Raw genomic sequence first — 27,187 nt, 5'->3', positions numbered from 1 at the left:
TTGATTACAGTTCACAAATAACATAAACATTTAGGCGTTTGTGTAAAAGTGCCTCAATAACAAAATTTCAGTGTTGAAAAGTTTTCTTTAAACTTAAAAATCTTCTGATTTACATTCTTAGACAACTACCTGTGTTTGTCTTTTGTAAATAAAGTTTTTAAAAAAGATATCCGGGATAAACACCCCTTACCGGAAGTCGGTGTATTTGACCTCCATAATAAAGGTGACTCACATTATCTAGCAAAAAGGGCAACAATTGTGATAAATGGGGGGACAAAAATCTTATATTAAAGGATATAAAAATTTACAAAATGTAAAAAGAAAATTAACACTTCTGTGGGATGTACACCTCATACTGCTTTACTCTGTTCATTTTTATTGTCATACAAACAGTAAATGCATTCATTTCTAAAGCTTTTTAGGTGTGTGGGACAAAGGCTTCACAATTTTAGTTGAAGACTATACAGAAAAAAATGACTGTGCTCCATAATAAAAGACAACTGAAGAAGAATTGTGTGTTTACTTTCATTTGCAGTTAGAATAAGATATTAAATAAACTTAAACGTAATCCTGATTTAGTACAAACTGATTGGGGGGAAAACCGATGAGCATTTTTTTCACTGTTCAATTTAGTGCCGATGGCTGTTTTATTTTGAAATTCTAACCGGAAACCCTTGCCCTGTTACGGCTAACCAAACTAGCTTAACCTCACCGCTTTTAGCTATCCATGACAGCGGCTCAGGGGTGTCGTTGTTGTTTTTATTATCTAAATCGGCAACTTAGTCACGTTTTAGCCGCAGAAGAGACTCCTTTGCTTTAAATTTCCTCCAGGATGATTCCTACGGAGGATGCGTCCGCCAGGAAGCGGGAGATCGAGGAGAAACTGAAGCAGGTCAGACAGCTGGAGGCTTGAGAGGAAGGAAGCTTCCCTTCGAGCTACAACCCACCAATGTGGCTCAATACCCGAGTTTAAAATGATGCTTATTGACCGAAGGAGTGTCTTTAATGTCTTCAGAGTGAAATGAGCGAGTGGTTGGTTTTCTTTCTGCTGTTACAGGAGCAGGAGACGCTGTCGTTCATCCGGGAGAACCTGGAAAAGAGCGATCAGCTGACCAAAAACATGGTAGGACGCTCCAAACACACCCAGGGACAGCTCAGGCTGACACTCATAATTCTCATAATTAAAGGCGGCGGACTGATCTCCATTCGACAGTACTTTGGCCCATTATTAAAAATAATTATTATTCTTGTACTTGAATTGAAATATCTACTTATAGTTTCTATAGATTTAGTGAGTCGATGAAAGCAGCCTGTGGTGTCATTTTTCAGCTTTCACCCCACTTCAGCTGGGACTCATTATTTAAGGCGCTATATTAAAGCTGCTTTTATAGCCCAACTGGTTTTTCACCTGTATTTCTTTCCCAAAAGGTCTCCATCCTGTCTTCATTCGAGAGCCGCCTGATGCAGCTGGAGAACTCCATCATCCCGGTTCACAAGCAGACGGAAAACCTGCAACGGCTGCAGGAGAACGTGGACAAAACTCTGTCCTGCATGGATCACGTCATCAGCTACTACCATGTGGCCAAAGACACGGACAGGATCATCAGAGAGGGGTGGGGATGACCTTCGTATGCAAATGTTTTGTGGTTACACAAACTCCGACATGTATACTAATTTTCTTTTTTTGTCTCAGACCTACAGGCAGACTGGACGAGTATCTTGCTTGCATTGCAAGAATTCAGAAAGCTGTCGAATACTTTCAAGACAACAACCCAGACAGCCCTGAGCTCAACACAGTGGTAAAATATCTGCCTCTCTGAAATTACAGTTGTGGTAAAAATTTTACAATCCACTCATCATAGGTGTGAATGTCCTGGAAAGTTTGGGCTTTTATTAATTTCTTTGAAATGTTATTTTCCCAGGGTGGGAAAATAATAGGATTGAGGTGAGGATGTTGGGAAGACTGTACCAGAATCTTAATGTTGTCCTGCTTTCTGTGCTCTTGTGTTTTTCTAGCAAAATACATAAAACGAGCCTCTGATAAATACAATGTGTGTATGGTGTGTCGTGGTTCTCACAGTACTACGGTGAAAATATTTTTTTTAGCCACCTGTGTCTGAAAGATAAAAAGCTATCTGAGGCACATGAAGCCAACAGTTCCCCGTATTTACTGACTGAACAACATTATACACAGCATAGCTCTCTGTGTGAATCGTGCTGTTATTCCTACATTCATTTATGTGTAAATTTCATGCACTTTTTCCTCACTGCAGACGTCTGCTTCAGTCTCTGTGCCGTTCCGAGTCGTAGTCACTAATTTCATGACCGTATCTTCTTCTGCAGAAAGCACGCTTTGAAAAGGGGAAGGAGCTGCTGGAGGGCGAATTCCGCAGCCTCCTGACCCGCTACAGCAAACCCGTTCCCCCCATCCTCATCCTGGACGCCATCAGCGTGGATGAGGAGCTGGAGGTCCAGGAGGAGGTGGTGCTGGAACACCTGCCCGAGGCCGTGCTCCAGGACATCATCTGCATTGCCGGCTGGCTGGTGGAATACGGACGTAATCAGGGTACAGCTGTGTTTGTTTGTTGGAGGTCTCTTCCTATTTAAAGGAAGTTCTTTACCACATTTGCAAAAATCATCTGATTGTTGGGCTTTTCTCTCTAATATTGGAGGTCCTCTACCTTACAATCTAAAAATCATCTTACCACCAGAGCTGGGATGATGTAAATGATTAAATTGGCTTTGAAATGTGCAGGCGGTGTAGAGAAACTGGAAAGATTGTGTCTAATTTTGCTCTCCTCTTCCTGCAGACTTCATGAACGTCTACTTCCAGATCCGGTCCAACCAGCTCGATCGCTCCATCAAAGGCCTCAAGGAGCATTTCCGCAAGAACAGCGCCTCCTCCGGTGTCCTCTACTCGCCTGCCGTCCAAACCAAGCGCAAGGACACGCCAACTAAAAAGGCCCCGAAGAGACCAGGTCAGCAACAGATGCGCCTCATTCAGACCGAATCCACAATCACGCCACTTCAGTCTGTAATCACAACTCGCTGTCCAATCCCGTCTTCCATAGATCAGCCTAACAAACACGCATGATCCTGCATAGTGACGGATATTAAATACACTCGTCACTACATCCACAGTCTGTTTCTGTCTCAGGTTATCCTCCACAACCTCTCTGTAATCACTCAGTTCACCGAGCTGTAGCGCACTTCTACCACACACTGTGTTTCTCTGTGATATTACACCCTGCTCTAACTAATCCTTCATCCTCTCCTCTTTCATAATCCCTGTGTTGTGATGACAGTCTACATCCCAGGTAAACACAAAGCTCTAGCGTGTGCCTCGTGCTTGCTTCTGTCCGTCAGATGCCACATTTCACGGCAAATCAGAGACAGCATGAGGGTTTGTGTCGTTTTATCAGCAGCTGAGACAGCAGAGGTTTATTTGTCCTGTTGATGGTGTAGTAGGTGATCCAGTGGAGATTTTAACCTCTAGTTTCACGGCAGAGCGTTTCGGTGATGGGATGAGTAAGGTGGAGGTTGCCACCAAACCGCCGATAAACAAAAGTTGATGAAATTTCTTTACAATTTTACTAGAAATGAATAATTTATAATTGCATAGAATACAAATTATTCTTTATGATTGAGACTGGCTCTATAAAATGATGTGTAAGGATTATCTGTAGTCTATTGTCCTGAAATTTAGTTGATTAAAAAAAACCAAACAAAGGTATTGTTGTGTGATGGAGAAACAAAGACTTCATTATCAGAGTCTAAGAGTTAACCAATACACCTGTACATGCATGCATATGGAGAAACTGCTGTACTAATAACAGGCACTCACTCACTTTAACCCTCAGGCGACCAAGCAGAATTAAAGCATAAATTAGGGAGGGAGAGGAAGAGCTGGCAGAGCACTACAAAGTGACCTTCAGCGGGCTCCTCGTGTACATGTTTCTGTGTGTGAGATCCTGACGTCCTTTAACGGGGCTTGTGATCACAGCCAGAGAGCAGCAGAACTGACAGGTCTGTTACTGCTGCCCTGTTCTCCTCACACATGAAAGCAGGTTCACGCTGAGCACACGTGGCAGACACTGTGATGTTTCCAGACTCGTTCACGTCAGATATCAGTCCTGTCGCAGGACTGATGCCCTCCTATGGGCCTGTCCAGCTCTCAGCCTGTCTCCTGGTAACTCGTGAAACCTCCTGGAGGAGCTGGATGAACCTGAATGGGCTGTAGGTACTGTCTCATGTCACCAACAGTGACAAGGACGTGAGCAAAAAGCAAAACTAGAGTCAGGAGGGAGGAGGAGAGAGCAGCAGTCTGCGGTCACCACCTGCTAAGCCCTTTTAGGCGGTTGTGTCATTGAGGCCTCTCCAGGGAACCTGGTGTCACTTTGATTTGGACTTTCAGAGCAGCGGAAATGGATTCACAGTGGTTTATGATAATAACTAACTGGACATTCCTAAAGTTTACCTGTCTTTGTGTTTCTAGTGTGATGATCGAGTTTTAATCTGTTCTCCTTACGCTCACTGCTGCCATGAAACTAAAGGCTGGAGTGTGTTCAGTATGTGTGTGTGTGTGACATCGCTGTGCAGCGCAGACGTGTGCTGTGACAGGTTTATAACATAACTGTGCGCAGTGTCGATTCAAGGAGTTTGTAACTAGCTGATCACCTGCTTTACCTGCACACACCTGGTTAAAGACTGATCAGTCTGACCCTCTGACTGATCTGACGCATGTGCAAAAATACACACATTTCCTGTCACTGTTATGGCTTAACAGGAGTTTTTTCTCTAGCGTCTGTATGAGGGCTGCGTGATTAAGGTGTTTATTTTAGACAATAACTTTAATCTTGATGACTTAACAAGATACAAATTTTACTGAAACTGAACTTTTTAAGAAACCAAAGAACAAAAGTGTCAGTTTTAGTCATCTTGGGTGCGTTTGATTTGTAACATAAAAGAACAATGAAAGTGAGGATTGAGTGATGATTATAAGCCACAATTTAAATTGAAACTCTCATAATTTAATGAAGACTTAAGGTTTTGACTGTTACGCTATGTAACTTATGCAATATCTTTGACAGCTTTTGGATTCAGCTTCAAAGACGATGCTCATGTGCGTAATCAAGAAAAATTGATTCTTTTATTTCGTTGCTTTTATATTTTCAATAACTGAAGAAACAGTGAAAAAAAATATATAACTAAGTAATAATTTAATAAGAAAGAAGAAAAATAAACTGTTCTGTTACACAAGTAGTCAAACCAAAAACAGGATTTTCTTTAAATTTCCGATTCAACTTTTTGCTTCTGTTTTTATTCAGTGTCTCTCCCGCTCTAAGAGTCCAGAAGTTTAGTTTTCAGGGCTTTAACTGTGAAAGGTAAGGAAAGGAAGAAGTGGGGTTTTTTGCACATGCAGAACAAATCAGAGTTTTTGGTACGAATCGGCTTTGCTACGACTTCCACTACAAACAGCCTTATTGGACTTAACATGATGACAGTGTTGCTCTGCGATTGCTGCACATCTAAAGAGGCAAGTGTTTGCTAACACGCTAACCTTTGCAACTGTGTGAGTTTGACAAATATGTGACTAATAACCTTTCATGCAGAGAAAAAATGATTTAAAAAAAGCTGAATGCAGCTTGAATTGTGCTGCTTGCTTACTAACTCACTAACAGGCCAACGGTTTGTGTTTTAATGCTGTAAATATGAATAATCTGCAGATTTTTGCATCCCTAAACCATGTGACAGACTGTTTATTATTCGTAATAGTAATAATAATCGTAATGATAGATATGACTGTTAATTGTATTAATTGTGATTGCTGTTTATAACTTACCTAACCTGTTTATTCTCTTACATCACCCCGGCAGTGTGTGTTTCAGCACACGTGCCCTGTCGTGCTGTAGTTTGTCTCTCGTGGTGTTAGGCTGTGCCTCCCCCTCCTCCCCCACGTACAAACGTCTGCTGGCTGCCTCGGTGGTGGAGGGATGTGGTGTCTGTGTTTCATCACTCACTTTCTAGCTCTTCCTTCTCTTTCTTCTCCTTCTCCTCCTTCTTCCTGTTTCTGTTTCTGGGCTGTCTGGACCTCGCTACCCTCCTCTGGACTCTGTCTCTGTGTTTCTGGGACCAGGGACCATTCGCAAGGCTCAGAACCTTCTGAAACAGTACTCACAGCATGGGCTGGATGGGAAAAAGGGGGGTTCTAACCTCACTCCTTTGGAAGGTAAAGCACCTCGGTCTTCTCTATGCTGACAGTGTACTGTTGTTTCAGGCACACAGAACGTCCCCTCAGTCACAACAGCTGGTCGCTGCGCATGTTTAATAAGTCATAAATAATCTCTAATCAGTCTGGAATAAAGACAGCTGATAATATAGCTGATTGATTTCTACATGCAACCAAACCTTAAGAACAAGTGCATCCATCCTGATAAACTTCTTCATTGTTAAAGGTTAAACTCAGCTTCAAGGTTTCAAACTGTTGTTTGGAAACTAAATGTGAACAATCACCGCTATGATTTTAATCCTGAAACATGGATGTATTATGGTAGAAATGTCAACTGATGTAATACCACTTTATACCACAAGGTGGTGCAAAGATTACCTCGTCATCAAGATTACCTTTGATGACCAACATTTTGTTTATTTCTGCACAGTTTTAGAATTAGAAAATACAATAATAATATACAGATAAAATCTGTTAGGCTGATAATAATTTGCCATAGATTATATTTTCTGTGGTTACATTAATCTTATTAAGTAATTAAAACGTGGGAGCGGCTCACCCGTGTGGAAGTGTGTCAGGATGGTTTTATTTTGAAAAACTGCGATCAGTCGAAAGCTGTTGTGATTTCTGTGCAAGCTGATTTCTGTCTCGTAGTTTTAACACACTGACTGATTCAGACATTAGTCAATGCAGAAAACAAACCCCTCTGGGTCTTTTGCCCCCTCCCCCCAAACTTGTGGGCGTCCCCTGCTTCTTTCCCCCGCCCCCTCCCCGGCTGGTGCTTGCTGGTGGTCGGTGCAGCTGCTCCAGGTACAGGTTTGTCTCCCCCCACACTCTCACCCTCCGGCCTAGTCATGACCCCCGGTGGTTTGACTTGGCCTGTCTCCTTGCTGTCCTGCCCCACCCACCAGGTTACGATCACGACCTGCGGGTCAAACACCTCTCTGACGCCCTGACCGAGAAGCACGGGGCCGCCACAGGTGAGTGAGGGCACCATGTGGGAAAGAGAAGGAACACAGGCTCATTTAAAGAGGCGGGCTTTCCTGTAGATAAAAGCACGCCCGCTGCAGCTTTAGCACTTCGTGTTTTCTTTAAATCCAGTTGCAGTCAGAACACATAGGTTTACTTTCAGCTTCAGCCACAGACTCCACGTCTGATGTTGGATGGGTTGATTTGCTGGCTGACTGAGCTTTTCCACCCAGGAAAGGATGATGTCCTGGATATCGAGATCGACTCTTACATCCACTGCATCAGTGCCTTCGTCAAGCTGGCTCAGAGCGAGTATGTGCTGCTGGCGGAGATCATCCCCGAGCACCACCAGAAGAAGACCTTCGACTCCCTCATTCAGGTCTGGGAGACAAAACTGTGACATTTTTAGAGCATTTGAAGGTTTGATCGGGGTTTAATGTTGGGATCTGAGCCTGACATTAGCTTACACAGGTTCAAAGATTTTTAATAAATTGGTTTAATAGCAGCTTCAGGATCCTGGAAATCTCTTTTCTGTGTTGTATATTGAATATTTGGGTTTTTTTGGTCAGATATATACTTATAATATATGATAACAGTTCATGCTCCTCCACAGGAGGCGCTGGACAACCTGATGCTGGAAGGAGAAAACATTGTGGCTGCAGCTCGCCGGGCCATAATGCGCCACGACTACTCGGCCGTCCTCACCATCTTCCCCATCCTCAGACACCTGAAGATGAACAAGTCAGAGTTTGATACCACGCTGCAGGTCCGAGCTGCACCCCCAAAACCCCCCCAAAACTTCTGCGTATGACAGAAATGAATTACTGTAATGATGTGTTGTGCTGCCTGCAGGGCACGGCGGCGAGCACCAAGAACAAGCTGCCCACCCTCATCACCTCCATGGAGACGATCGGAGCCAAAGCTCTGGAGGAGTTTGCAGACAGCATCAAGGCACGGAGCTCTCATTTCAGTGTGTCAGCACTCATTGCTCAGGAACTCATAATTCATGACTTCTTTCTCCTGTGACTGCAGAATGATCCTGATAAGGAGTACAACATGCCCAAGGATGGAACGGTCCACGAACTGACCAGCAATGTAAGCTGATGCTCCGTTACCTCCCGGGTTAAATAACACCACTCATTTATTTGCTCTTTCTACACTTCAGAGTCATCACCTTCCTGCGAGGACTCTGCTGTTCGTCCGTCTCCATGGGGACGGCCGACAGCTCAGAGCGGAGCGTCTCCGTCTAATGATTAATCCGAGCCGAGCTCACCTCCTCTGTCCTCTCCTCTGCAGGCCATCCTGTTCCTGCAGCAGCTGCTGGACTTCCACGAGACAGCCGGAGCCATGCTGGCCTCACAAGGTGCAGTCAGTACGACGGAGGCGTTAGCCTCTTGTTAGCATAGCCGTCCTGCTGCCTCGCCAGGCTGTGATGGTGTTACGCGCTTTTTTTCCTTTTATCTCTCATATAAAACCACAAATGTAATTACTTTAACTCTTTCACCCATAAACACGAGATTTGATGACCTCCCCGGTGCCCTTAATGATGAGTATCTTCAGTATTAATCTATTAAGACGTAGTTTGACAACTATTAAAATAGTTTCTGCATATTCAGGGACCACCATCAATAACCTTTGATGCAACCCAGTGATTTGGTTCCTTAAGCGCCTGAAATGTGACAGAAATCCTCAGTTTAGAAAAGCTCTCCAAGGGGAGAGTTTGAGGAGTTATGGCTGACATGCTGATACCATAGCACATCATTTCACACCCTGACGTTTGGTTTCAGAAAACTAAACTTGTAATGGTGAATATACTCAGCTCAATGCTTCAGAAGCAGGGCTTTTCACACCAGTGGGTGACGTTACAGTGGCTGCAGCCGTCTTTTATTTACAGCTTTTTTCAGTAGTCTGGTTGTCCAGATTCTCCAGACTGCAAAGTGTTTGTTGCTTATGAATCCAGATCTGTAGGTTCATTTTAAACTGACACTCATTTATGAGGCGACCAGACTTCAAATATATAAAAGCAACTCAATTTCCACACTGTCGGGCTCCCAGGTTGTCCCTTCACTGCTCCTTTATCTGAGGCTGTTTTCACCTTCAGCCCTCTTTTCCTTCTCCCTTCTAATTGCATCTCTCTCCTTTCACACGGAGCCTCTACACAGTTTAATCCAGCATGTGTTCAGGCTTTTATAAGCGAGTGTTTGTGGCTCCCTCCTGTGCTTTGATTATCGCAGCTTCGCTTCGCCTCCTTTTCCACATCCGGCTCTTTTCGAGCCCTCGACCCCTCGCTGCCTGGCTGATGACTGTTTGCTTACTCTGCACTAACTATTCTCTTCTAACCTTTTTGCACTTGTGCCTCTTTCTCTTCTCCTCTGCCTTGCCTCGGCCCTTTTAGTACTGGGGGACACTTACAATATACCTTTAGACCCCCGAGGTAAGCATCAAAAAGAGACTGTGTAGGCCCCTCATGAGGTCAGCTTTGAATGTTTTCAGTTTGTTTTGGGGTTTTTTAAAATAAGAAATTAGCCGTCACATGCATGCACTCTTTCAGAAGTGCATCTGTAGCTTCTGCTGCTAAAATCTTCTGTATTTCTTACAGAGACGAGTTCGGCCACCAGCTACACCTCCGACTTCAACAAAAGGCTCCTCAGTAGTTACATATGTAAGCAGAGATGCTGTGCACTGCCTCTGTGTTAGAAGACTCGTTTTAGTCTGTAAAGTCATTATTTTGTGTTCTTTTGTTCTTGCAGGTAAGGTTTTGGGGAACTTGCAGCTAAACCTGCTCAGTAAATCCAAAGTGTACGAGGATTCAGCTCTGAGTGCCATCTTCCTGCACAACAACTACAACTACATCCTCAAATCGCTGGAAAAGTAAGCGTTGTTTCCTGTGTCTAAATCATCGCCCAATCCTGTGCAGAGAGCAAACACCAGCTTCAGTGTCAAAGTGGCCTGACTTTGGTTGCAGGATCACTAAAGTTAATATCATCTGAGTCTGGTTTTACGTGCATCATATGATGCTCACGACCAGGAGAGCGCGCGTGCGTTGGTGGAGGAGTGGGTCATCAACCAGTCAGAAGCTGGGTGGACCGATGCCTGTCTTCTCCTGTACAGAAGTTGATGCATCCTGAATCCCAAGTACTTTAACAGTACCTGTTAGCATTTACACCTGTGTAAAGACACCAGGCTTTGCCAAAATTGGTCTGTCAGTCAGCTCAGTAGCTGCTGCTGAGAAACCTACGTCAGCCACGTCATCACCTCCTGAAATTATTCAACAGAAACTAAAGTCTTGAGCAACCCTCACTGAAATAAATAAATCAAATTATATAAAATGTGTTGTTCCCAAAGAGAAGGACTTCAGAAAGGCTTTCAGTTTTTCTGCTTTTTCACTCACTTTCAGTCCAGTTTCTGGACCTTTTTCAGAGGACACTCCTTCACACTGACCTGTGAATCATTCAAGCATAAAAACAACTGCAGACTATGGAGGAAAGAAGCTACTAGTAAATTAGTTAAGATTCATAATTTTCTCCGGTTAGAAAAGATCAGGATTTGAGGTAAAATTCAATTGTTTCTACTTTTCTTAAAGCTCAGTTTTTTGTTTGCCAAGGCGGAGCGTGGTATCAGACTCTGACTTGGAGGAAAAAAGAAACGGTTTGTGTTCTTAATGCCATCGAAAGTAATGGAACATACACGTGAAGGAGGCGAACACGGAGCGATCTAAGATGAGCTGCTCAGTGAAATCAGCTGTGAGGGGGGCTTAATTATATTTGATGGGGTCTGATTTAGTCCGAGGACAGACTGTTGACCTGTGCGTGGGTGTGTCATGGAGTAACACACACACACTTTCTTCTTTTATTTTTTGGGGTGTCCTAATAAATCAAGTGATCACTGACATCAAGTGAATTTGGGATAAATGCTTTCCTTCGTCCTCAGGTCTGAGCTGATCCAGCTGGTGACGGTGACTCAGAAGCGAGCAGAGACGTCCTACAGAGAGCTCATGACTCAGCAGATCGAAACCTACCAGCGCAGGTGAGCGAATAAAAGCTTCACGCGTCAAACTCGAACACGATTTATGTCTTTGTCTTCACGCCCGTGCTTTTTTTGTTTCCACCTCAGCTGGCTGAAAGTCACCGAGCACCTGACAGAAAGGAACATGCCCGTCATACAGCCCGGCACCAAGGTCAGCGCTTCTCCTGTGGGATGTTTAACACTTAGCAGAGATGTTACTAACGGACGCAGCGCTCAGTGCGTTTGATCAAATATATCCAGTATCTAATGACGATAATAAAACAGTGGTAATTATGGAGACCTGTTCCTCTCATCCTTATTTTTATTCTTGGACTTTATGAGAGTAGCTTTGCATGATTCACCGGTCAAAATAAGGCTTATTTATCTTATAGTTATACTAAGCCTTGGTGCTGCCTCTCGTCTGTTCTGTGTAACTGGAGCTTCTGGCTTATACACATGTGTTTTGTGTTCCTCCAGCTGAAAGATAAAGAGCGACAAGTGATTAAAGACAAATTCAAGGTGAGGCTGTAATCAATTGAAGTAAAACGCAGCTGTTGTGGAGTAAGAAACTGACGTCCGTCTCTCTTTGTCAGGGCTTCAATGACGGTTTGGAGGAGCTGTGTAAGATCCAGAAGGGCTGGGCCATCCCGGACAAAGAGCAGAGAGACTTGATCCGGTACAATCAGAAGAAGGCGGTGTCTGATGCCTACAGAGCCTTCCTGCAGAGGTCAGAGACGCTCTCACAGAAACAAGTCTGGAGTCCATGATTTGACCTTCAGTGTGTAAAACATCGTTTCGTCAAATTTTCTGAAGGCAGATGTTGATAAGAACATCATTCAGGATGATTTCTGTGTGGGGCAGGTTTTTAGCTAAATAAAAGTTCCCACCTGACCGCCTCAGAATCAGCTTCGTTTTATTTTGTGTAATGACTTTAGTATATTTGATAAAGTCATATAAAATTCATCCTTCACACTTTGAAAATTGTCTGAGAACAAACACGAGTACTCTGAATATTTGATATGTTTTTAATGATTCACTGTAAAAACCTTCAAAGTCCATTTTGTTTAAACTTGTTGCGCCCCGTGGCGTGCATGGGTGGTCAAAACAAGAATATGGAGGGTCTGTTTTTTAATACTGATTCCTTCTGTGAAATGGAGAAAATAATCACAGAGCATCTCGGGATCAGTGAATGCTCTCTTAGCCTGTTCCTCTTTTTTACATAGCTTAAGATGGCGTGTCCCCTTTTAGTCACATTACTAAACTTTAGAAATTTAGTGCCCTCATCTGCTGCTCGTGCTCAGATGTTCTGCTGATCCCGACACCCTCCATGATTTTCCTCAAGAATGCTGAAAAATCTCTTTTTGCGAACCTCCTGCATGGTCGGGGGTGAAGCTGCCAAAACTGGTGCATCAAAGGTTCCTGAAGGTTCGAGATGTCACCTCGCATGTTACCAGCATTTATGCACCTGTGACACCTCATAAAAGCACCTTCTCGTTTTAATTTATAACCACAAAAATTTCATTGTGAAACATAATGATGTTATGACATCATTATGTTTCCTGGCAACCACCTAACAACAAACCGCTAAACAACACTGTAGCATGGGAATCTGATTAAGTAATTAAAAGGTGCCAAATTCAACCTGGATTGAATTTTGGCACCTTTTAATTTGGATTGTTTCTGGCATTACTGCCAGAAACAATCAGCTGATTCTGAGAGGTTTGCTGTAGGCACCGATTTATTTTAACGGAGTGACTTAAATGTAGCGCTTGTCTTGAAAAATGTGACCTAATAATTAATCCATAAGGCTGAAATGATCTGCTTGGATTTATTTCACACTCATGTTTCATTGTTTATGTTTCTTCCAGATGTGCCAACATTTCCTTCACCAAGAACCCCGAGAAGTATCACAAGTATCGACCGGAGGAGGTGGAGGAGATGATCGAAAAGCTTTTTGACACATCCGCCTGAGGAGTCTCCTCTTCCCCACGTGCCTACCCACCCCAAAGAAACACGGGTCCTACACCTGAAGGTCCCCCCCGCCCCCGCTGCTCTCAGCCTTGTAGTGTCTAAACCATGTTTTGTACAAAGACGTGAACATACGTATTTATGTAATTTAGCCACTCCAGCTCAACATTTCAGACAAATAAAAAGGGAACTCTGACCGAACCTGCGTGCTGGTTTGTTGTGATGACGTCTGCTGACAGATACAGACACGTCACACTTATAGAAACTTCACCCACCTTCTATTTTGTGACAGGCAGCCAATCAGAAGAAAGCTGGGTTAATGGCAGAGGAGGTGAAACACCTGATTTCAGACACAGAATGAACTAAAGAGCTTCTTGGAACATTTTAGCATCTTTTAGCTCCTTGTTTTTGGTTCTTCCTCCAGCGGGCAGCTAACAGCTGTGCTCTCACGTGCTGAGCGTAGACGAACATTTATCAGCCTGACGGCACCTTCAGAACGAGCAGCAGCCAAAGTAACAGCTCAGATTCTTTTCTTATCCTGGAGTCTTTAAAACTAATAGTCAAGCTCTCTGTGTGTGTGTGTGTGTGTGTGTGTGTGTGTGTGTGTGTGTGTGTGTGTGTGTGTGTGTGTGTGTGTGTGTGTGTGTGTGTGTGTGTGTGTGTGTGTGTCCATCATTCCTCTTCGGGGTAAAGAGGACATTTCTCATCACCACAGCAACCAGACCTCAGCATCTTCAGGTCTGGTTTCCTTGGTGATAAAAAGTTTATCCTTGACCTTGACTTGTGCTGTTTTCCTGTCCCATGTCACAAATCGAATCAAGTCTATTTTTATAGCACGTTTTAAAATGAGCCCAGCTGATGTCATTTTGACTCGAGTCCAGCTTCAGATCAGCAAACGCATCAGCCCACATGCTCTTAAATTCTTTACTTTCTCAGTTAGAAAGGAAAGAACGGGCTCGAGGAGGATCACGAGGTGGTTTTTATATTTTAAGTGCCGACTGTGAAGACGAGGGGAAGGGGAGCTTTGTTGAACAACAGTAGGAGAATGGACAGAAATAAATGCTTTAAACCAACAAAGTTATTTACAGGTGTCTCTTTTCACAGACACCAAAAACAGCGTCTTCAGATGCAGCTCAATGACTTTATTTAACAGCTCTGACGATGATCTCCACGTTACAGCAACACTTCTGCATATAAAACACCGGCAACGCCTCACTTCACAGTAACAGATCCGCTTTCTGCTGTTATGGCTCGACACTGCCAGCTAAATACAATCAACAAACAGCAGCTGACCAGTAAAAGTATACGTACTGACAGCCTACATATATATATTAAAACAAGAAGCTCTTACACCAGCCCTTTAAACACCTAACAGAAATATTTTTTGCCATTTTCATGAGCGATCTGTTCATAATGACCTGATGAGCAGCCTGAGATTAAAGAAAAGTGTGATTTTAACAAGATGTCTGAATTTTGAAACTCAGTGAGTCAGCTGTGACATGAAAATGACAATTTACATACCTCAGGTTGTATTTCACATCTTTATGATTCATGACACATCCTGTATCTAAAAATCTTATTTATTTATTGTTTATTACCACAACAAAAGCATTTAATAAGCAGCTCTTTATCTTATCTTGGTTTTTATGCATCCCTCTGTTTTTTTGTTGTAATTGGCTGACACACTTTTAAAAAGTGCTTTTTAAAGTCAAGTCACTAAATAAGAAATGCTAACGTGGCCTCGTGCTTTAAAATGTTCTTCGTGGGTCTTGAGCACGACTCTGGGCCTTTTAACACAGCGTGTGTGTGACCTCTGACTCCTTCGCAGCGTCGTCGTGCTGACGTGTCCACACAAAACACCCGAGTTACATATTAATAAAAACATTAGGTCAGAGGTGAAATTAACCCCTCCTGTTACGGTCCTGAGAGAGAAACACTCCACACCTGAGAAGTTGTTTCATGACATTTTGCTTTTTATGACATAAGAGTCAACATGTGTATGTAGCTGAATAGTAGTTACAGAAACATGCAGAGCAGGACTGGGTGCATTAAACACACTTGTTGTTGTTTTAATGGGGCGACTGAAACTCTGTTACAACTACAACCAAAACAAAAGCTCTGAAAACTGTTTGAAATCTGCTGATTTGTGATGATTTTAACGTTCACAGATCTCCTGCCTGCACCAACGTGCATTAAAAGGCGCAGCTGGCCTGTAATAATATAGCAGCTACATTGACGCCCAACATATAACAGAAGTTAACAGAGCTAATAAAAATATTTAGTGTCATAATCAGACTTTATTGTTTAATTTCATCAAGTTTAAATATGTAAATTCAGTGTCTCATTCAAATTTCGGGCGGATGGCGTGGAGGCTTCCACCTGTTTTTACAGCTTTATTTTCCAACTACTAATAAATGTTTGAATATGAAAACCAAAATGTTGAATTCGGGTATGTATCCCAAATCATCAGCATGTGCATAACGGCCCCATTTCAACTGTAAATTTTCCATTAATTTTTTTTTTTTAAATAAAACATAAAAAAATGAATTTAATGGAATCTATTCAAATAAAATTTACTTGACTAGCACACATTCAGTTAAAACTGAGCACATTTTCCTTAATGATTAATTATTTAAATGAATAAAACCTCTGATTTTATATATTTCAGTTGCATTTTACGCAAATATACTGCTGTGTGCTTCTGCACGCTCTCACAGTATAAAGCCCTGACTGCACACCTGTGCCACTTTATGTTTTTCATTTATTGTAAACTGCACTATGTTTATTTTTCATGCTGCAGCTGTAACACAGTAATTTCCCTTGTGGGATCAATCAATTATTTATCTATTTAATTACAGCTTTTTAAGAGATTAGCAGTAATCCTGAGGTGAACCAAGGTGTTACAGTGATGCCAGAGAACGAGTCAGAAAATCCCAGTCTTGATTTTTGTGCCGTGCTTTGTTCTGCAGGAGCTAATGGGAGAATAATTAGCTCCCTGAGCCCAGTGAGCTTATATATGAAAGCTCCCTCCTTTCTCCGAGGCTCTTTACTTTCTACACACTTTGTCACACATCCATGTGTGCTTTACACTCCCGACGAACATATTCTTTTGATTTAGTTTGACTAATAAATGATCATTTTCAAAGTCCCTGCCTTGCCTGGTCTTTCTTTTTTGAGCTGAGCTGTGTCAGTAGACAACCTTACATATACAGATTTCTACACTACTGCATATAAACAGCATGAAATAAAAGCTAAAGACAGTAGCTGTTTTGTTCTGAAGCTCACATGCCCAGAGTGACAGAAACTACAGGTCACATCAAAGGTTTAACCTGCCGGCCGGCTGGCATAGAGGGAAGGTCCGATTCATCCACTGGGGACCATGAATATTCTCTATGTACAACAACTCATTCAAGTACACTGATCATTTCTGGGACAATGCATGGGCATAGAAAAAAGTCCCAGTGGGGATCACCAGTGTCAGTCAGGTTTGACGTGACATCGAACAGACGGCATCAATTCACTCATAGGAACGCCCGTCATCAAATTCAGGATTGCCAAAGAGGCGATCACACCAAATGCTGGCCTTAAAAAGTGTTTAGTACATCACTGAGGGTGGCCAAACATCTATTTGATCAATTTAATCCAAAGTTAGTATCTAATATGTATTTTTACATTAGCTGAGACATCTCAACCTTATGATAGTTTCATGAAGATCATCTTCTCTCATGCTGATTTTGACTTTAATTAACTGATCCGACTTAGTACATTTGAATCTACATGTAAGTATAGACTGCAAAACAGTCTTGTGTAACAGACTCCTCGACTGAATTTGTAGACAATGTTGCCATCTGCCAGCTGAAGTGCCTTTGATGGCTAAAAAAGTCCTGGAGGTCAGGAGACTGTTGTGAAGACCTCCTTGATCTTCTGTCTTTGTTACTTTAGAACTCAGCAGTTCCTTCTATGTGGTAGATGGCTGGCTCTTCCTCCGAGGCTGTTACCTTTAATTGGACACATCGATGCTGCTGACCATGTTCACAGCCTGAACATGCACCTTATTCACCTCCCTCCTCTTCAGCGAGCAGCTGAACACCTTCCTGAAGCCTTTGCGAAAATGCTTTGACACAAGGGCGTAGACGATGGGGTTGAGGCAGGAGTTGGTGTAGGCCACAAAGTGTGAGAGGATGCGGAGGACATAGGTGGTGTAGTTGAGCGGGAATCGGCCCAACCACATGCAGAGGATTACCAGGTGATGGGGAAGCCAGCAAAGGCAGAAGAGAGCAGCGACGATGATGATCATCTTGGAGACTTTCCACTTGGCCCGCCTCGACTCGGACATGTCCTTCAAGGGGCCCACGCTGGTCCACAGGTATCGGATGGTGCGGGCGTAGGTGAGGCCGAGCACCAGCACGGGCACGAGGTAGCCGAAGACAAACGTGCACATATCCATTATGATGCGAGGTTTGGACTCCCACGTAGGAATGCACACAACAGTGCCAGCCAGGTCCATCTGTGAGAAGTAGCTGAGATATGGTCCAGAGAAAACCAAGGCCAGGGCCCAGAGGAGCCCGATGGAGGTGAGCGCGTTCTTTGGCGTCCTCATCTCTCGGGAGCGGAGCGGGTAGCAAATGGCTAAATACCTGTAAGGGCAAAGAAAGACACGTGATCTACAAATCCAGTATTAATCATTGAAGGCGTCGGAAAAAGATGAAGTAGAAACAGTAAAGCAAACCAACATAAAAAATACATGATCAACCCTCACAGGATGCCTTAAAATAGACAGTAACTGTGCCATCATGGACACAGCACATGGATGAACCACTGTACCACTACTGGTTTGTGAAGCCTCCATTTCAGCTCTGCAGCTGTCACGTCTTAGTTTTTTTTTTAACCAGAGGTGACGATATTTGTGTTTATCATATTATAATAGTCAGCCCGTTTAGGTGGGTGTATACACAGGTCACACAGACACCTGCTTTTTAGTGCTTTTAAATAAAACACCAGAGATGTTACCGCCTGTTACACTGTCACTAAACTGTATTATATAATGATAATCATAGAGCCATATCTCATAATGGCATTAAAAATCGACCATTAGCATCACCAACACAGCCAAAGCCTTTATGCAATTTAAACTGTTTTTTAAAAATATATTTTGCTTCCAAGGACCCAGACTTGTCATTTTTTAAAGTGGTCTTAAACAATAGTTCTCGAGACTGTTTGAAGGTCTTTAAAGTTTAAATCTGGACTTTGGCTCATGACATTCACCTGAACGTTTTCAGAGAAACACGAGCGACGAACCAGCGCGCTGTCAGCGCAAAACTTGGCAAAGAACCATTTTTAAATTGTATTTTTAGGGACTCGCAGAAACAAGCCACCCTCAAGTGGCCGTAATAGGAACTGCAGTTTTATGATGCTTCAGCTTGCTGTGTGACCACAGCTGGCTCTATGCTGGGTTTCGGTTCTGGCACCAGATGTGAGTCTACGCCAGATGTTAACCACATGTTGCCTCAAACGTTAACCAGGTTGGCCCACAGTTCAAACACTTAGCAAAGCTACATAATCATCACTCACTAAGAAACATCATTATTAAAAGCGAAACTCTAAATATGACCACTGAGCACACTGAGTTTTGGAACTTGACCTCGCCCAGCTCTAATCTTGCCAGATAATTAAAGCTAGAAGATGTAATTTATGTCATATCTTCCACATCTGGAACACTGTACTGCCTGTAAAAATAATGACACAAAGACTTTTTAATCCATCAGTTACCTTCATACAAAGTGCAGAACACAGAAATCAACCGAATCTGGCTGCTTGTATGTTTGTGCTACCTGAAATTTATGAAGACAAATGTCATCATTATCAGCTCTCCCCTGGTTCCCCGCACACTCTAACTCAATTTCTTGGCTCAAGGTTTTTATTTCCCTTCATTTTTAATCCTCAGATGTTGTGCAGACTCAAATTAATATGATAACACGAGTGTAAGTAAACTTTTCGTGCTTTGTAGGCGGATGTATAGAGCGCCGTGCAAAGGTTATGGATGTTTCTGTCCAAAGGAGAGATTCTGCAGAGTGCACAAAAATCCAGTAAAAGCTGAAAAATGTGTTTTTTTTTCTGTTAATTTTAGTGCCGAAAAACGTGCACAGTGCTGTTTGCAGGAATGAAATATTTTCTGATGTTCAAAGCTTCTCTCTGCTCACGCTCAGCCTTGAAAATACCTCGGTTGATTTAAAAAATGGACAGAAAAATGAGAGCTATTTCAAAGTGATGAGAAATAGTGCAGCTGATTTGAAGAAAAGAAGCATTAGAATAAAAGTAGAAAACGTAAAGCAGCTCTACTGTGAGCTGAGTTGTTAGTTCAGAGTCTGAGATTACAGATTCACACGCTTCTGTAGCTGTGACTATAACATATATATCAGATCAGTGCTTCGTATGTTTGTGTCTCAGTCTGGTCCAGGGTCGGCCTCACCTCTGTCCACTTGTACCCAGAGCTGTCTGCTCGTAATCTGGACCATTCAGTCGGAGACTTTAAACAAACAAATGTTCCCATTAACATTCTCTTCTGTGCCGTCCGTCTCGCTGTAACTGGGAAAAATCATTAAAAACAGGATGACTCCAATCACACTGCATCTGTCCCTGAGATCCAGACCTGGGTGTGTTGGGATAAATACCAGGATGCAAGCAGAGCATGACTGCCTGTGGGTTTGACGGGGTTCGTCTTGTCCACCTCTTGCCTCTGACTTGTCTTTTTCTGTTTATGATTTTTAAGATTGTTTTTTTGACAGCACTGGTGTTTTCAGACCTGTCTGAGGCTCCTGTAGTGATTAAAGAGTCCGGGTCGCTGCTCGTGTTTGGGTTTGTTATACAAATGATTATGGAACTTGCTGTAAGGGGTGTGACATAAACACATCTTTGCCTTGTTAAAAAATCAAAATGATTTGTTATAAAATTTGTTTAGCAGAGTTCTTTTCCTCTGTGTACTATATTAAATTCATAAAACTCAAGTACTCTACACTTGAAACATGGCAGTTAATTAAGCCTTTAAAAAAACTTGGCTCCTTTTTGGGACACAGAGTTTTGTATTTTTCTATTTTTTAATTGTTATTATTTCTTTTTTTCATTTAGTTTCCAGAGCAGGTTTGTTTGTTTCAGTTTAATTTCTATTGGTTGAAAATGTTTAATTTTAGTTGAGTTTTTATGAGTTTCATGTTGGTTTTGGTCTTTTTAAAATGATTATTGTACGGATGGCATACACCAGAGGAAACCAGTACAAGCTTTACAATAAAAACAGAACTTTGGAAAGATGTTGACTCACAGTCTTGCTGACATCCAGAGTCAAATCTTTTCAGTTGGTTTTAATTTTTTTAAGAGTCTAGTTTTTATTTTTACTTCAGTTTCAGTTAATTACAATAACCTTGGGAACATCTAGACTCTATTGTGACCAGATTTCTGAGAATTTCAGAAGAAATGATAAGCTCCTTGATTTTGTCCTGCATGAAAATTAAAAATATTGTGACCCACAGTTTTTGAAACAATTGTTGAAAGTTTGCCTCAACACCGTCTTAACAACCTTGCTTTCCGGTCAGCTCCAATAACATGATTAGTTCCTGAGAGATATTTTGAATGCAAGTTTAAAACATGCACAGACGTGCTGAAGAAATCAGTGGGTTAACAAACAGGTGAGACTTGAGGATTTAAGATGGTTTTCCATCTCAATCTGATATCAGATCAGTTTGAAAAGACGAAACTGATCTAATATCAGACAGAACTGTGAAACCATTACACTCCAGGGCTGAAACCTGTAATAACGCAAACATAACAGAGATGGAAGAGCAAATCATGTCTGTGTGAGAATGTGTAGAGAATAATGATCTATAAGTAAAACAGAATCCTTTGAGCTGCTCTGGATTATATTCCATTAAATGCTGAAGTATCACCTGTTGCCTAATTTTTCTATTTTCATTTATATAAAAGACATTTTTCATCATAAATTGATAAAGAAAATGCACGAAATCCACTAGAAATTGGGACATTGTGACTTAATGCGTCACCCTCATGCTCAAAGGAAACCTAGCCCCACGGGTTCAAGCTGTCTGAGATTTTATAGAAAAAAGACATAAAGAATAATAGTGAAGTTATTTAGGTGTTTTAGGTTTTTGTTTCAGTAATCTGAAAGTAGACACGTTACAAAAGCGGCTAACAGGCCAGAGCAACTCTTATAAACTGCAGAGATCGCGCACCTGTCCAGGGACACGGCTGTCAAGGTGAAGATGCTCGCGTACATGGTGAGGAAGATGATGAAGTGCACCACTTTGCAGACTGCAGGTCCGAACACCCACTCATCCAGAGTGTAGATGGTGGCCTGGAAGGGCACGCAGAACACGATGAAGCACAGATCCGCGATGGCCAGGTTGAGGATGAACAGGTTGGTGGTTTTGGTGTTCATCTGTCCGCTGCGAAACAGGACCGCGAGCACCAGAGAGTTCCCCACCGTGCCGAGCAGGAAGATGACGGCGAATCCCGCGCAAACGAGCGCAGACTCCGCTTTCCAAGTGGAGGAGTTAGACACAGAGTCATTCATCGTTCACACGGTCACGCGTGTGTCCAGCAACGTTAAAGGCGAGGCTCGTGGAGGAGCGCGCGCCTGCTCTGCGCGCAAACGTCTCCAGCAGGAAGCAGACGCAGCACAGACCCCCGCTCCAGGGTGACGGGCTCTCAGCATCCCCGCAAACATTTACCAAACCCCGAGTAACACATACGCCACTTTCACACCACCGAGGAAGAAAGGTGGGACCTGTCCAGGTGTGACAGGGTCGACATTGAAAAAGGAGCCACGAAAATTCAGTGAGTTTTACAAAGAACCGCAGCCAATGAGCAAAAGTCTGACTTGGTTTCCTGACACGTGAGTGAACACAACCTTTCACTGCTCCTGCTGGAATATTGTACATGATCGGTCACCTGTTGATCCTGTAACCTCCGCGTTGTTACCATTAGACCAGCACGCCACCCTGTGGGGAGTCTGAAACACTGCAGTGAAGTTTACTTATTTCTATCGGTCGTGTTTGTTCTTGTTTGAAGTTTTATTTGAATTTCCCTTCTCGGTATTCTGTTTGTGCTTGTCTGTCAAGGTAGTGAACTTAATGGGGAAGATATAAAAATATATGATTTTTTTTTTCTAATTCCCCTCTCGCCCCTGCGGGCGGTTTATCCTTCAAGCTCGGGTCCTCTACCAGAGGCCTGGGAGCTTGAGGGTCCTGCGCAGTATCTTAGCTGTTCCCAGGACTGCGCTCTTCTGGACAGAGATCTCAGACGTTGTTCCTGGGATCTGCTGGAGCCACTCGCCTAGCTTTGAGTCACTGCAAGTAGTGCTCTGATTACCACTGGGACCACTGTTACCTTCACCCTCCACATCCTCTCCAGCTCTTCTCTGAGCCCTTGGTAGTTCTCCAGCTTCTTGTTTTCCTTTTTCCTGATGTTGGTGTCATTGGGAACCGCTACATCTATCACTACGGCCGTCTTCTTCTGTTTGTCTACCACCACTATGTCTGGTTGGTTAGCCACCACCACTTTGTCTGTCTGTATCTGGAAGTCCCACAGGAGCTTAGCTTGGACATTCTCCACCACCCTAGGAGGCGTCTCCCATTTTGACCTCGGGACTTCCAGGCCATACTCAGCACAGATACCAACCACTTGGTTAAGGCGCTCCATGTATGCCCTGCCTGCTGTTATGTCTCAGGGTTTTCTTTACACAGCCTGGGGTCTTGCCTCTTAGATCTTCTCCCTGTGCTGCCATGATTTTATATATGAAAAATAAAAGTGCTCCTTCCCTAAAGCTCATATTAGCAGCTCCCTCCTCTCTGACTCAGCTGTAAATCAAATAAGGATTTGATTGGTCTGCACTCACTAAGTGTATCTAAGGTCCTGGAGGCTGCTGTGTTCTGTCTGAACATTACTAGATTGCCCGAGTTAGCCGAAGAGAACTCAAGACTTTGCTCTGAAGCGTATAATGTTGTTTTTATATTCCCATTTGCCTCGTGAATATTTGTATATTTTATTTTGCTGTGTGTATTTGTGTGTTACTGATCGAGTCTGTATGGTTACTTCTGAATATGTTGGCCTCACAGGGAGATTTTGTTTTTTTCGATCTAAATAGTCATATTTTCTTTCTTAAATAAAGATGAAATTCAAAGAATTTCAAACAAATTTAACATCCCATAATAACAGCATCATTTTCTCTGCTGCCAAGACAAACCAAGGCAGTAAGAACAGTTTTAATAAATAGCTTAATTTAACTTTATTATCATCACTTTGACCTTTAGATCAATCAGTCTTTTCTTTATGTTGGCAGTACACTCATAGTTTCTAAGTTATGAGACTTTTAGTCAATTTTTGACCAATAAAATCATCAAGTTTTATTGGTCAAAACCCCCCAAAATGACTTACAAGACCTCGGTGGATGAACTCTACGCCTCTACACAGTTTAATCAGAATTCATTCAAAAGTTTTCGAGCCATCCTGTTTACAGACAGAATGAAACACACACACATGCAAACGGTACAAAAACATTAACGCCCTGGCAGCAGTAATAATGGATTCCAGTGAGTCAGTTAAAAAAATATGTATTTATTTATTTATTTATTGTTTCTTCAAGAACAAACAAATAGAGCAATGAAATGTTCCCCATACCCACCACTCTGAGATTACAACAACACAAAAATAATAGAAAGACCCACACAGGTGTGATGCATTAAGGTGGATATTAATGTGACAAACAAAGCAAATATATGCAAAAACAGAAAAAAAAGGTTCCTTCTTGTTAACCCACCATCTGTTTATAAGTCCAGTATGCCGCAATTAAAAGTGCTACTGGGACAAACGTTTGCCTTATGATAACCTCAGACTTTTACCATATGGGATGAAAGGCTAGCAGATGCATTTAACATTTTCCAGAGAGTTAGCTCTGCTGCATTCAGCTTAAAAAAAAGAAATAGACCCTCAAAAAGATATCCCTCAGTCTCTGCGTGCTCGCTGTTTGAACATTTAAGTTGTCAGATTTATCCTCCTGTCTGCTCAGGGCCTCTAGAGGGATATCACTAAAATGAACATCAGTCTTCAAGCTTTTCATGAAGATTTTAAACCACTGCAGACAGAAATATAAATCTTATCTGGCCTGTCTACAGATTTCTTTAGAAGACAGATTTGATGACTGAGTAATGTTTTTCAGGACTTTTCTATAAATTAAGACCCTTAATGTATAAATATAATAATAGGAGTATTTTTCCTGTGGTGTTCATGACTGAAGGAAAATCTCTCAGTGCTTTGGTTAAAATAGCAAACAGAGAACTGGGAGGTCTTCAGGTAAAAGTGAGTTTAAGGCCAGTTCAAGGTGAATGCTTTAATGTATCTACAGGCTGAGTGAACTCATCATCAGAAAGCCAAAGACTCCGCCGCTGTGACCTCCTTTCATACTCATATTTTCCCACCAACACACACCTACAGACAAGGACGTGGTAACTTCATCCAGCAGCTGCACACGTGCAAACAGCCTCACTTGACTATATTTAACAGAGCGCTTGCTTTTTTTATCCAGGAGTATCCAGGAGGAAGCGTCTGCCTCGGGCCTTTTGTTTCCTCCTCTGGGAGTCTGAGTTAGTCCGCCATCGAACATCCTGGAAGTCTGAGGAAGTTCAACAAAGCCCGAGCGTGATCTCATCGTTATCTGTGCGAGCAAAGTTGTGCCAGTCTAAACAACCCCCAGAGGGTTTCGCTTCAGATCGTCAGGTGGTTGATGATGTGATGTTTTGATTGTGGGCTTTTCTTGTTACTGTCATATATTAATTAGCAAGCAGCTGTGAACAAAGGGAAAAAGGATTACACCACCAGTTTTGTCTGTTTTAGTTTGACTACAAACGCTGTCAAGTTATTCCACAGAAAGTGACATACGAGGGTTTAACACTCATATATGTATTTGGGTTCATGTTTTTCCACTGTGGCAGGTCAAACGGGCAAAAAATGACACACAGAGTGGTTTATGTTACCCAAACTGTAACCACAACCAGGTCAGCATGGTAAATGTTACCTGGTTAAAATTACTATTTGGTTCTGGAACAAGTTCATTTCTTTTTTATATTTCTGTTTTTTTCTTTTTCTTTTTTAAGCGCTCTTTTTGTAATCAGGAAGTTGAGCTCTTGAGATGAGTGATCTCTTCTCTGCAAACATCCTGGCCCAACATCTAAGTTTTGTTCCTGTCACATGTGGGCGAATCGCAGGGACAACATGCAAACAAAGCATACGTGCTGCTCTTTGTATCTACCGAACTTGAATATGTAAAAACAGAGGATGAGGACGAGGTTGATGTCGTCGCTTTGCATCTGAAGGCCACATAATCAGTTTTTCAGGATACACGCGGGGTGGCTGTAGCTCAGGTGGTAGAGCGGGTCAACTACTACTCAAGAGGGTTGGTTGTTCGATCCCAGTCTTCTCCAGTCTACATGCCAAATATCCTTGGGCAAGATACTAACCCCTGGTTGCTCTCCAATGCATCCAAAAAAACTTAGAAGTGTGATTGAATGAATGAGTTGTGTAAAGCGCTTTGAGTGCTCAGATAGAGTAGAAAAGCGCTAAGAACAAGTCCATTTTTTTACATTTCCTGTCATACACTGTTCCAGAGGTGGTTCCTATTAATTATGGCCAATGTTTGTGATGAGGTGAGTGTATGTACGAGTAATCCCTGTGAGCCAAACCGTCAGGCTGTGAACCGCTCTAAACACTCAGCGTTACCCATTTTTCCCAACTCTTTGCTCTGTATGATGTCATTGATAGGGGAGAGCCTTAATATGGTCCTCTCAAGCTCACTACTCTGTGTGTGAGCACCCGCCCAACCTCCTGTTTGTAAGGGTTAAACAAATCACAGGAAAGCTGGCTTAAAGGGACGAATGAGCAAGATTAATTTAAACTGTAGATAATGCTGTAGTAGCTACAAAGAATAAACATACAGAAATGAGCAAACCTGATATGACTGAAAAAGAACTGAAAGCTCATAAAAAGCTTCATACTGTAACACAACTTTACTGCCTGATTCACGCATGTGTGCAGGACATTTAAAGTTAAGAAATGTGTTACTCATAAAGTTACATTGAAACAGGAGATAGCACTGAGATGAGGAGATGCTACTGATGGTCTTTTTCTCACTTGAGAACTGTTATTTAACTTCTTCTACCGACTTTGCCCCTTTACCAGCAGATGGCAGCAGCAGCTCGAGTGACTGCAGTGACCGGGTTGCTGCTGCAGCCTGTTGCACACACACGCTCGCAGATTTCATCAGTGGATGTTGCACCAGAGGAGTTACAGATGGTGCTTCGTGTTTACTCCGATCTCAGCATCCCCCAGAAGCCGGGGCCCTTTAAGCTTCTGTGATGCATTAAGTCGTTTGGGTTTTCCATGTGTCAGTCCTGCTGGGTAGTGATAAAAGTTACAACTGACAAATGACGGCCTCGCCTTCGCATGACGCTCTCCTGAGAGCGTTTAGTCAAAGCCGATGAAGCGTAAGAAATTATACAAGATTAAAGTGAGGGACCGACTCGCAGCTGTCGAAGCATCGCGTGCATCCAACATAATTCATCAGCGAGTGTTTTTAGGCTCTGGGAAACACTGGAGAGTCAGCTGGGGAGCTTTTCCCCGACTTTTCTGCTCAGTTCTCTTTGCAGGAGGTGACTCTCAGGCAGATCAAGATTAACCTGAGTCATGCTTCCGACGCTTTCTGCTGCCGCTACCAAACAGCAGGAACCCACCGGGTAGGAAATGACATCACTGGTCTGTGCTCATTGGCTGGGCGGCGCAGGAATGTTAAAAAGCTGCCTGCTGGGCGAGGCTGGTGACCAGACGCTGCAGAGTGGTAGTGACCACACATGGGAATATTTGAACTTTAATCAGAAGAAGCCATTAGAGGAGCAGCAGGTGGAGGCAATGGGCTCTGACCAACATGTACGTACTGAATGCACCATTACCTGATACAGG

At 42.7% G+C, this 27,187-nt stretch overlaps 2 protein-coding genes across 6 annotated transcripts; one reads left to right on the top strand and one right to left on the bottom strand.

Moving 5' to 3' along the window:
• The first annotated feature begins 679 nt into the window (after positions 1-679).
• On the top strand, positions 680-13,372 carry exoc7 (exocyst complex component 7). Of its 5 annotated transcripts, none has more exons than XM_031750453.2 (20): positions 680-892; positions 1,058-1,123; positions 1,429-1,613; positions 1,694-1,799; positions 2,344-2,566; positions 2,811-2,978; positions 3,306-3,317; positions 7,141-7,209; positions 7,432-7,577; positions 7,812-7,964; positions 8,051-8,149; positions 8,231-8,293; positions 8,495-8,561; positions 9,798-9,860; positions 9,949-10,069; positions 11,129-11,224; positions 11,312-11,375; positions 11,681-11,722; positions 11,797-11,930; positions 13,072-13,372. In XM_031750453.2, exons 1-20 carry the CDS (start codon positions 833-835, stop codon positions 13,172-13,174), a joined length of 2,040 nt encoding a protein of 679 aa, XP_031606313.1. In that variant the 5' UTR covers positions 680-832; the 3' UTR covers positions 13,175-13,372. The 5 variants fall into 5 exon arrangements, with proteins under 5 accessions (XP_031606313.1, XP_031606311.1, XP_031606314.1 ...); XM_031750451.2 differs by lacking the exon at positions 7,141-7,209 and adding an exon at positions 6,137-6,229; XM_031750454.2 differs by lacking the exon at positions 3,306-3,317.
• A 926-nt stretch (positions 13,373-14,298) lies between these two features.
• Positions 14,299-22,108, bottom strand: LOC116328624 (galanin receptor 2a). The gene is made up of 2 exons (XM_031750450.2): positions 21,412-22,108; positions 14,299-17,808 (listed from the first exon to the last, which is right to left on the bottom strand). The coding sequence occupies exons 1-2, from the start codon at positions 21,750-21,752 to the stop codon at positions 17,172-17,174; spliced, it is 978 nt and encodes a 325-aa protein (XP_031606310.1). The 5' UTR covers positions 21,753-22,108; the 3' UTR covers positions 14,299-17,171.
• Between the last annotated feature and the right edge of the window lie 5,079 nt (positions 22,109-27,187).

The sequence above is a fragment of the Oreochromis aureus genome, linkage group 8, assembly GCF_013358895.1.
Source record: "Oreochromis aureus strain Israel breed Guangdong linkage group 8, ZZ_aureus, whole genome shotgun sequence".
NCBI classification, from domain to species: domain Eukaryota; kingdom Metazoa; phylum Chordata; class Actinopteri; order Cichliformes; family Cichlidae; genus Oreochromis; species Oreochromis aureus.
Note: the sequence above shows the minus strand (reverse complement) of the source record. Positions and strands in the feature narration are given on the sequence as shown.

Excerpts from the sequence above, each read along its gene's own strand:
- exoc7 (XM_031750451.2), top strand. The coding sequence starts at position 833 with ATGATTCCTACGGAGGATGCGTCCGCCAGGAAGCGGGAGATCGAGGAG. Across the intron at positions 1,124-1,428 it reads ATCAGCTGACCAAAAACATG|GTCTCCATCCTGTCTTCATT; the intron begins GTAGGACGCTCC and ends CTTTCCCAAAAG. Across the intron at positions 11,931-13,071 it reads TACAGAGCCTTCCTGCAGAG|ATGTGCCAACATTTCCTTCA; the intron begins GTCAGAGACGCT and ends TGTTTCTTCCAG.
- LOC116328624 (XM_031750450.2), bottom strand. The coding sequence starts at position 21,752 with ATGAATGACTCTGTGTCTAACTCCTCCACTTGGAAAGCGGAGTCTGCG. Across the intron at positions 17,809-21,411 it reads ACAGCCGTGTCCCTGGACAG|GTATTTAGCCATTTGCTACC; the intron begins GTGCGCGATCTC and ends TTGCCCTTACAG.